The sequence below is a fragment of the Mytilus edulis genome, chromosome 7, assembly GCF_963676685.1.
Source record: "Mytilus edulis chromosome 7, xbMytEdul2.2, whole genome shotgun sequence".
In the NCBI taxonomy this organism is placed as follows: domain Eukaryota; kingdom Metazoa; phylum Mollusca; class Bivalvia; order Mytilida; family Mytilidae; genus Mytilus; species Mytilus edulis.
Genome location: NC_092350.1, coordinates 91,838,960 through 91,851,186, shown reverse-complemented (window position 1 = coordinate 91,851,186; position 12,227 = coordinate 91,838,960). Strand labels below are relative to the sequence as shown.

At 32.9% G+C, this 12,227-nt stretch overlaps 1 protein-coding gene and 1 long non-coding RNA gene across 2 annotated transcripts in view; both read left to right on the top strand.

Annotated features, from left to right (window-relative positions):
- Positions 1 to 12,227, top strand: part of LOC139482485 (uncharacterized) — a 250,762-nt gene that overhangs the window by 165,218 nt on the left and 73,317 nt on the right. The gene's annotated exons all lie outside the window — the stretch shown is intronic.
- Positions 7,858 to 12,227, top strand: part of LOC139482551 (uncharacterized) — a 74,305-nt gene continuing 69,935 nt past the window's right edge. The window contains exons 1-5 of the mRNA XM_071266464.1: positions 7,858 to 7,963; positions 8,885 to 8,983; positions 9,748 to 9,846; positions 10,589 to 10,731; positions 11,831 to 11,932. Of these exons, the coding sequence (XP_071122565.1) occupies positions 7,858 to 7,963; positions 8,885 to 8,983; positions 9,748 to 9,846; positions 10,589 to 10,731; positions 11,831 to 11,932 (549 nt within the window). The remainder of the gene's footprint in view (positions 7,964 to 8,884; positions 8,984 to 9,747; positions 9,847 to 10,588; positions 10,732 to 11,830; positions 11,933 to 12,227) is intronic.

The window sequence follows — 12,227 nt, the reverse complement described above, 5'->3', positions numbered from 1 at the left end:
AAAGAAACATAAAATATGCCATTATACACTACACAGAGCAACTCAAAAAAACATAAAATATGTCATTACACACTACACAGAGCAACGCAAAGAAACATAAAATATGCCATTACACACTGCACAGAGCAGCTAAAAAACATAAAATATGTCATTACACACTACACAGAGCAACTAAAAAAAAATATGTCATTACACACTACACAGAGCAACTCAAAGAAACATAAAATATGTCATTACACACTACACAGAGCAACTCAAAAAACAAAAAAATATGTCATTACACATTACACAGAGCAGCTCAAAAAACATAAATATGTCATTACACACTACACAAAGCAGCTAAAAAAAACATAAACTATGTCATTACACACTACACAGAACAACTTAAAAACATAAAATATGTCATTACACACTACACAGAGCAACTCAAAAAAACATAAAATATGTCATTACACACTACACAGAGCAACCAAAAAAACATAAAATATGTCATTACACACTACACAGAGCACCTCAAAACAACATAAAATATGTCATTACACACTACACAGAGAACTCAAAAAAACATAAAATATGTCATTACACACTACACAGAGCAACGCAAAGAAACATAAAATATGCCATTACACACTGCACAGAGCAGCTAAAAAACATAAAATATGTCATTACACACTACACAGAGCAACTAAAAAAAAATATGTCATTACACACTACACAGAGCAACCAAAAAAACATAAAATATGTCATTACACACTACACAGAGCAACTCAAAAAAACATAAAATATGTCATTACACACTACACAGAGAACTCAAAAAAACATAAAATATGTCATTACACACTACACAGAGCAACTAAAAAAAACATAAAATATGTCATTACACACTACACAGAGCAGCTAAAAAAACCTTAAATATGTCATTGCACACTACACAAAGCAGCTCAAAAAAACATAAAACATGTCATTACACACTACACAGAGCAACTAAAAAAAAACATAAAATATGTCATTACACACTACACAGAGCAGCTCAAAAAAGCATAAAATATGTCATTACACACTACACAGAGCAAGTCAAAGAAACATAAAATATGCCATTATACACTACACAGAGCAACTCAAAAAAACATAAAATATGTCATTACACACTACACAGAGCAACGCAAAGAAACATAAAATATGCCATTACACACTGCACAGAGCAGCTAAAAAACATAAAATATGTCATTACACACTACACAGAGCAACTAAAAAAAAATATGTCATTACACACTACACAGAGCAACTCAAAGAAACATAAAATATGTCATTACACACTACACAGAGCAACTCAAAAAACAAAAAAATATGTCATTACACATTACACAGAGCAGCTCAAAAAACATAAATATGTCATTACACACTACACAAAGCAGCTAAAAAAAACATAAACTATGTCATTACACACTACACAGAACAACTTAAAAACATAAAATATGTCATTACACACTACACAGAGCAACTCAAAAAAACATAAAATATGTCATTACACACTACACAGAGCAGCAAAAAAACATAAAATATGTCATTACACACTACACAGAGCACCTCAAAAAAACATAAAATATGTCATTACACACTACACAAAGCAACTCAAAAAAACATAAAATATGTCATTACACACTACACAGAGCAACTCAAAAAAACATAAAATATGTCATTACACACTACAAAGGGTAACTAAAAAAAACCTTAAAATATGTCATTACACACTACACAGAGCAGCTCAAAAAACATAAAATATGTCATTACACACTACACAGAGCAACTAAAAAAAACCCCATAAAATATGTCATTACACACTACACAAAGCAACTAAATAAAACATAAAATATGTCATTACACACTACACAAAGCAACACAAAAAAACCATAAAATATGTCATTGCACACTACACAGAGCAACTAAATAAAACATAAAATATGTCATTACACACTACACAGAACAACTAAAAAACACCATAAATATGTCATTACACACTACACACAGCAACTAAAAAAACATAAATATGTCATTACACACTACACAGAGCAACTAAAAAAAACACATAAAAGATGTCATTACACACTACACAGAACAGCTAAAAAAAACTTAAAATATGTCTTTACACTTTTATGTCACTAGGTTGCTGTCTCCAAACTTCATAATTATATAAATTGTAATGTGTTTCATTATACTTCACATGCACTCCTATACTCTACACACATATCCCTTTGGATTTCTAAAAATATTGCAAACATCATAACACAAAACAAGAGATATATCAGTTCTTCCTTACACAATACATCATAACACAAGACATGAGATATATCAGTTCTTCCTAACACAATACATCATAACACATGAAATGAGATATATCAGTTCTTCCTTACACAATACATCATAACACAAGACATGAGATATATCAGTTCTTCCTTACACAATACATCATAACACAAGACATGAGATATATCGGTTCTTCCTTACACAATACATCATAACACAAGACATGAGATATATCAGTTCTTCCTTAGACAATACATCATAACACAAGATGAGAAATATCAGTTCTTCCTTAGACAAGACATCATAACACAAGACATGAGATATATCAGTTCTTCCTTAGACAATACATCATAACACAAGACATGAGATATATCGGTTCTTCCTTACACAAGACATGAGATATATCAGTTCTTCCTTATACAATACATCATAACACAAGACATGAGATATATCAGTTCTTCCTTAGACAATACATCATAACACAAGACATGAGATATATCAGTTCTTCCTTACACAATACATCATAACACAAGACATGAGATATATCAGTTCTTCCTTAGACAATACATCATAACACAAGACATGAGATATAACAGTTCTTCCTTAGACAATACATCATAACACAAGACATGAGATATATCAGTTCTTCCTAACACAATACATCATAACACAAGACATGAGATATATCAGCTCTTCCTTACACAATACATCATAACAAAGACAGAATATATATCAGTTCTTCCTTACACAATACATCATAACACAAGACATGAGATATATCAGTTCTTCCTAACACAATACATCATAACACAAGACATGAGATATATCAGTTCTTCCTTATGCAATACATCATAACACAAGACATGAGATATATCGGTTCTTCCTTACACAATACATCATAACACAAGACATGAGATATATCTGTTCTTCCTTACACAATACATCATAACACATGACATGAGATATATCAGTTCTTCCTTACACAATACATCATAACACAAGACATGAGATATATCAGTTCTTCCTTACACAATACATCATAACACAAGACATGAGATATATCAGTTCTTCCTTATACAATACTTATGTAAACCAATTCTGTTCTTAACATATAAACACTTTACTAACAACTTTGTCATACTAAGCACACAACATTTTACACCTCAATAATAAAAACTAATACTGATTTACCATACCTGTACATGTGACACTGGATCATACAACATGCATTTACCACTCCTGTACTGAACATGACATGTGACACCTGATTATACAACATTTATGAACCACTCCTGTACTGAACTCCTGAACTGAACATGACATGTGACATGCATTTACCACCCCCGAACTGAACATGACATGTGACACCTGATCATGCAACATCCATGTACCACTCCTGTACTGAACATGACATAGGACACATGATTATACAACATTCATTCACCACTTTTGTACTGAACATGACATGTGACATCTGATCATGCAACATTTACTTACCACTCCTGTACTGAACATGCCATGTGACACCTGATCATAAAAATTGCATTTACCACTCCAGAACTGAACATGACATGTGACACATGATCATACAACATTCATTTACCACTCTTGTACTGAACATGGCATGGGACACCTGATCATACAACATTCATTCACTTTTGTACTGAACATGACATGCGACACCTAATCATACAACATTTATTTACCACTCCTGTACTGAACATGACATGTGACACCTGATCATACAACATTCATTTACCTCTCCTGTACTGAACATGACATGTGACACCTGATCTTACAACATTCATTTACCACTCCTGTACTGAACATGACATGTGACACCTGATCATACAACATTCATTTACAACTCCTGCACTGAACATGACGTGACAATTGATCATACAATATACATATTCCACTCCTGTACTGAACATGACATGTGTCACCTGATCATACAACATTCATTTACCACTCCTGTATTGAACATGACATGTGTCATCTGATCATACAACAAGCATTTACCACTCCTGTACTGAACATGACGTGACAATTGAGCATACAATATACATATTCCACTCCTGTACTGAACATGATATGTGACACCTGATCATACATTAAACATATTCCACTCCTGTACTGAACATGACATGTGACACCTGATTATACAACATACATAAACCACTCCTGTGCTGAATATGACATGTGACACCTAATCATACAACATTTATTTTACCACTCCTCTACTGAACATGACATGTGACACCTGATAATAAAACATGCATTTACCAATCTAGTATTGAACATGACATTTGACATGTGATCATTCAGCATTAATTTACCACTTTTGTACTGAACATGGCATGTGACACCTGATCATACAACATTCATTCACCATTCCTGTACTGAACATGGCATGGTTCACCTGTTCATACAACATTCATTCACATTTGTACTGAACATGACATTTGACACCTGATCATACAACATTCATTTACCACTCCTGTACTGAACTTGACATGTGACACCTGATCATACAATATACATATTCCACTCCTGTACTGAACATGACATGTGTCACCTGATCATACAATATTCATATACCATTCCAGGTCTGAACATGACATGTGTCATCTGATTATACAACATACATCAACCACTCCTGTGCTGAACATGACATGTGACACCTGATCATACAATATACATTTTTCACTCCTGTTCTGAACATGACATGTGTCATCTGATCATACAACATTCATTTACCACTCCAGTACTAAACATGACATGTGACACCTGATCATACAACATTCATTTACCACTTCAGTACTAAACATGACATGTGACACCTGATCATACAATATACATATTCCACTCCTTTACTGAACATGACATGTGTCATCTGATCATACAACATTCATGTACCACTCCAGTACTGAACATGACATGTGACACCTGATCATACAATATTCATTTACCACTCCTATAGTGTGCATGACATGTGACACCTGATTATACATTATTTATTTACCACTCCTGTACTGAAAATGACATGTGACACCTCATCATACAACATTGATTTACCACTCCTGTACTGAACATGACATGTGACACCTGATTATACAACATACATCAACCACTCCTGTGCTGAACATGACATGTGACACCTGATCATACAATATACATTTTCCACTCCTGTTCTGAACATGACATGTGTCATCTGATCATACAACATGCATTTAGCACTCCTGCACTGGTCATGATGTGACAATTGGTCATACAATATACATATTCCTCTTCTTTACTGAATTTGACATGTGTCATCTGATCATTCAACATTCATTAACAATTCCTGTACTGAACATGACATGTGTCATCTGATTATACAACATTTATTTACCATTCCTGTACTGAACATGACATGTGTCACCTGATTATAAAACATTGATTTACCACTCCTGTATTGAACATGACATGTGTCACCTGATTATACAACATTTACTTACCACTCCTGTACCCAATATCATGGGCATGGCATATGACACCTGATCATACAACATACACATACCACTCTTGACCTGAACATGACATGTGACACCTGATCATACAATATTCATTTAACACTCTTGTACTGAACATGACATGTGACACCTAATTATCATACAACATTCATTTACCACTACTGTACTGAACATGACACGTGACACCTGATCATACAACATGAATTTACCCCTCCTCTACTGAACATGACATGTGACACCTGCTCATACAACATTCATTTACCACTCCGGTACTGAACATGACATGTGACACCTGATCATACAGTATTCGTTTACCACTCTTCTTCTGAACATGACATGTGCCACCTATCATACAAAACTAATTTACCGCTCTTGTTCTGAACATAACATGTGTCACCTGCTCGTTCAACATTTATTTACCTCTTTCACTGAACATGACTTGATCATACAACAATGATGTGACAGCAATGACACTTTTATACTTTTATACCGACATGTAACATAGCAATAACACTTTTGACACTCACACCAACATTTGACATAATTATGTCATTCTTATTCCCCATACAAACATATGACATAACATTGACATTCAATCTAAACAACATCATGTGACATAGCAATGACACTCTTTTACTCAATCTAATGATGTGACATAGCAATGACACTTGCATACTCAACACCATCATATAACATAACAATAATATTCTTTTAACCAACACCATCTCAACTCCATCATGTGCTCAAAATCAATATGTGATGAAGCAATGCCACTCTTTATTAAGCACCAATATATGACATAACAACGTCACTCTTATACCCAACACCAACCTCTGACATAACCATGACACTCTTATAACCCAACACCAACATGTGACATAGCAATTACTTATAAACTTAACAGCAACATGTGACATAGAAATTTCTCTTATACTCAACACCAACATGGGACATAGCAGTGACACTATTATACTCAACACAATCATGTGACCTAATAATGACACTATTTTACTCAACACCATTATGTGACCTGGTAATGACACTTTGTTACTCAACACCATCATGTGACCTAGCAATGACACTCTTTTACTCAACACCATCATGGGACCTAGTAATGACACTCTTTTATTCAACACCATCATGTGACCTAGCAATGACATTCTTTTATTCAACACCATCATGTGACCTAGCAATGACACTATTTTATGCAACATGTGACATAAGAATGACACTCTGATACTCAACACCATCATGTGACCTAGCAATGACACTCTTTTATTCAACACCATCATGTGACCTAGCAATGACACTCTTTTACTCAATACCATCATGTGACCTAGCAATGACACTTTTTTACTCAACACCATCATGTGACCTAGTAATGACACTCTTTTACTCGACACCATCATTTGACCTAGCAATGACACTCTTTTACTCAACACCAACATGTGACCTAAGAATGACACTCTTATACTCAACACCATCATGTGACCTAGTAATGACACTCTTTAACTCAACACCATCATGTGACCTATCAATGACACTCTTTTATACAACATGTGACATAAGAATGACACTCTTATACTCAACACCATCATGTGACCTAGCAATGACACTCTTTTATTCAACACCATCATGTGACCTAGCAACGACACTCTTTTATTCAACACCATCATGTGACCTAGCAATGACACTCTTTTATTCAACACCATCATGTGACCTAGCAATGACACTCTTTTATTCAACACCATCATGTGACCTAGCAATGACACTCTTTTATTCAACACCATCATGTGACCTAGCAATGACACTCTTTTACTCAACACCATCATGTGACCTAGTAATGACACTCTTTTACTCGACACCACCATGTGACCTAGCAATGACACTCTTTTACTCAACATCAACATGTGACATAAGAATGACACTCTTATACTCAGCACCATCATGTGACCTAGCAATGACACTCTTTTACTCAACACCATCATGTGACCTAGCAATGACACTCTTTTACTCAACACCATCATGTGACCTAGCAATGACACTCTTTTACTCAACACCAACATGTGAAATAGTAATGACACTCTTATACTCAACACCAACATATGACATTGCAATGACATTCTCACGCTCATCTAAAACGAGTGACACCTTTTATAGGCAATGCAAACTTGAAACAAATACAAACATGGCTTATTGCAGTTCTTCACTTATACTCAACACAAACATACACCATTGTTGCTTATAACAGCTCATATGATATGAAGCAGCTGATATACACCAACATTTTACACAGAAATACCACTAAATACTTTCTAAGCTTTGATCATTATTTTGAATCGACACAAAATACTGTTAATCAGACAGGTTTAATGGACAACAAATTAATATTTGTTAGAATTATATAAAGTGGGGCCTCATATTATTCGTAACACAGAACTAAATCAGATAGTAAAGGCTTTATTTTGTTTCCTGACGAAAATTATTTTGTAAACATTTGATTTTAATGAGAAGTTGAAGAGAACAAGTTGTGTAAACATCTTTAGTCAGATAATGTTAATTCTACAGATCTAATGTAAAACATCTTTTAAAAATAACAAATGCTTTACAGAGTTATATAAAGTGGGGTCTCATTTTTCTTGTCTCTTCGTACTGAATCAGACTTTTCTTTATACTGATTCTAAACAAAGTCATGTTGTTGATCATTCTTCTTAATCATTCTTAATCAGACAGATTTAATGGACAACAAATATTTGTTAGAATTATATAAAGTGGGGTCTCATTTTAATTGTCTTGTCCAGCTGAGTCCATTGATATAAATATTGTTTATGTTTCTAGAAAAAGTTATTTTTTTAACCTGACAGTTCTGATGGAAGTTCTGACATCTCACAATAAAACATGTTGTTTATTTGTTGTTTATGTAGAATATAAATACAAGTGTGACTGGTCATTTTATTCAGTTTTGACCACTGATTCATGTGATATATATTTTGTTTATATTTATTACACAACATTGTCCAGTTTATGACACAAGTTTTGATGTCTGTTATATGTTGATATTACAGGATGGATGGACACCATTAATGTTGGCGGCTGGGGTAGGACACCTGGAGGTAGTGACGTACCTCATCAGTCACGGCAGTCAGTTAGAGGCCACAGGCGAGGTAATGATAGATATAATCACCATACTCTGACCAAACACAACTCTATACAGAATCTACACAAAATCATGTTGTTAATCAGACAGATTTAATGGACAACAAATATTTGTTAGAATTATATAAAGTGGGGTCTCATTTTATTTGTAACACAGAACTGAATCAGATAGTAAAGGTTTTATTTTGTTTCTTGACGAAAAATTATTTTGTAAACATCTGATTTTAATGAGAAGTTGATGAGAACAAGTTGTGTTAACATCTTTAGTCAGATAATGTTAATTCTACAGATCTAATGTAAAATATCTTTTAAAAATAACAAATACTTGACAGAATTATTTAAAGTGGGGTCTTATTTTTCTTGTCTCTTCGTACTGAATCAGAAAATATAACTCGTTTTTCACTTTGATCATTCTACTAAATCATTGTTAATCAGACATATTTAATGGACAACAAATATTTGACAGAATTATATAAAGTGGGGTCTCATTTTAATTGTCTTGTCCAGCTATGTCCATTGATATACATACTGTTTATGTTTCTAGAAAAAAGTAATTTTTTTAATCTGACAGTTCTGATGGAAGTTCTGACATCTCACAATAAAACATGTTGTTTATTTGTTGTTTATGTAGAATATAAATACAAGTGTGACTGGTCATTTTATTCAGTTTTGACCACTGATTCATGTGATATATATTTTGTTTATATTTATTACACAACATTGTCCAGTTTATGACACAAGTTTTGATGTCTGTTATATGTTGATATTACAGTGGGGACAGACACCATTAATGTATGCGGCTATGAGAGGACACCTGGAGGTAGTGATGTACCTGGTCAGTCACAGCAGTCAGTTAGAGGTCACAGACGGGGTAATAATAGATAAAATCACCTTACTCTGACAAAACACCACTTTATACAGAATCTATACAAAATCATGTTGTTAATCAGACAGGTTTAATGGACAACAAATATTTGTTAGAATTATATAAAGTGGGGTCTCATTTTATTCGTAACACAGAACTGAATCAGATAGTAAAGGTGTTATTTTGTTTCCTGACGAAAAATTATTTTATATACATCTGATTTTAATGAGAAGTTGATGAGAACAAGTTGTGTTAATATCTTTAGTCAGATAATGTTAATTCTACAGATCTAATGTAAAACATCTTTTACAAATAACAAATATTTGACAAAATTATAAAAAGTGCGGTCTTACTTTTTTTGTCTCTTCGTACTGAATCAGAAAATATAACTTGTTTTAATGTTTTTGAAAAAAAGTTTTTCTTTAACTTTGATCATTCTACTGAATCAATGTTAACCAGACAGATTTAATGGACAAAAAATATTTGTTAGAATTATATAAAGTGGGGTCTCATTTTTATTGTCTTGTCCAGCTGAGTCCATTGATATAAATATTGTTTATGTTTCTAGAAATGATTTTTTTAATCTGACAGTTCTGATGGAAGTTCTAACATCTCACTATAAAACATGTTGTTTATTTGTTGTTTATGTAGAATATAAATACAAGTGTGACTGGTCATTTTATTCAGTTTTGACCACTGATTCATGTGATATATATTTTGTTTATATGTATTACACAACATTGTCCAGTTTATGACACAAGTTTTGATGTCTGTTATATGTTGATATTACAGTATGGAATGACACCATTAATGTGGGCGGCTGAGGAAGGACACCTGGAGGTAGTGATGTACCTCTTCAGTCACGGCAGTCAGTTAGAGGCCACAGACCCGGTAATGATAGATATAATCACCTTACTCTGACAAAACACCATTTTATACAGAATCTACACAAAATCATGTTGTTAATCAGACAGGTTTAATGGACAACAAATATGTGTTAGAATTATATAAAGTGGGGTCTCATTTTATTCGTAACACAGAACTGAATCAGTTAGTTAAGGTTTTATTTTGTTTCCTGACGAAAAATTATTTTGTTAACATCTGATTTTAATGAGAAGTTGATGAGAACAAGTTGTGTTAACTTCTTTAGTCAGATAATGTTAATTCTACAGATCTAATGTAAAACATCTTTTAAAAATAACAAATACTTGACAGAATTATATAAAGTGGGGTCTTATTTTTCTTGTCTCTTCGTACTGAATCAGAAAATATAACTCGTTATAATGTTTCTTGAAAAAAGTTTTTTTTTTTTCTCACTTTGATTATTCTACTGAATCATTGTTAATCAGACGGGTTTAATGGAGACCTAATATTTGAGAGAATTATATAAAGTAGGGTCTTATTTTTCTTGTCTCTTCGTACTGAATTAGAAAATATAACTCGTTTTGGTGTTCCTTGAAAAAAAGTTTTTTTTCCAACTTTGATCTTTATACTGATTCTAAACAAAATCAGGTTGTTAATCAGACATGTTAAATGGACAACACATACTTGCTATTATTTATTTAACTTGTTATACTTAAATAATTAAGAGGTTACTATTTGTTTACTTGTTTTGTTGAACTTAATGAGGGTTTGGATGGGGTTAAATAATTAAAGAATAATGCTCTTAAAAAATTAGAGAAAAACGGGCACAGAAAATGAAGATTAGAGAAACATGAGAAATGCGTGGTCTACTTTTTGAAGATAAGAGAGAAAAGGGGTTAATTTTTTGAAGATTGCAGAAAAAAGGGGGAAATTAAATGTTTACAGAATAACAGACCCCCCCTCCAGACCCTCCTTAATCAGAAAATATTTTTTAGTTTATATATTTTAATCTAACATTTATTGTTTTACCCAATGTTATATTTCTTACATTTTGATAAATTGTTTGACTCCTCTCTTGATTTATTATCACACACCGTTAACATGTTTATATTTTATATTGTTATAGGATGGACGAACAGCTTTACATAATGCTGCTAGGAAAGGACATATTGATGTAACAAAATGGCTAATAGATCAAGGATGCAGTCCTTGGGTGAAAACAAAATGGGTAACATTCAGTTTTATTCTTATTAGACAGATACTTTATTCTCTAAATACAAGTGGACCAAGAAAGTAGAATTACAAATGAATATAAATACAAATACAAGCTATCAGAGAAAGTACAATGTATATACAAATATATATATATATAAGTGTAAAGAGATGCAGTACAATAATGTAAAATTATATAAAATGAAGTACATCTTTATGATGACATACCTATATAATAAACGGTTAAACTAAATATGACGCAATCAGTGTGGTGCTTCACGTTTACATGGATGGACTATATTAACAAAGAA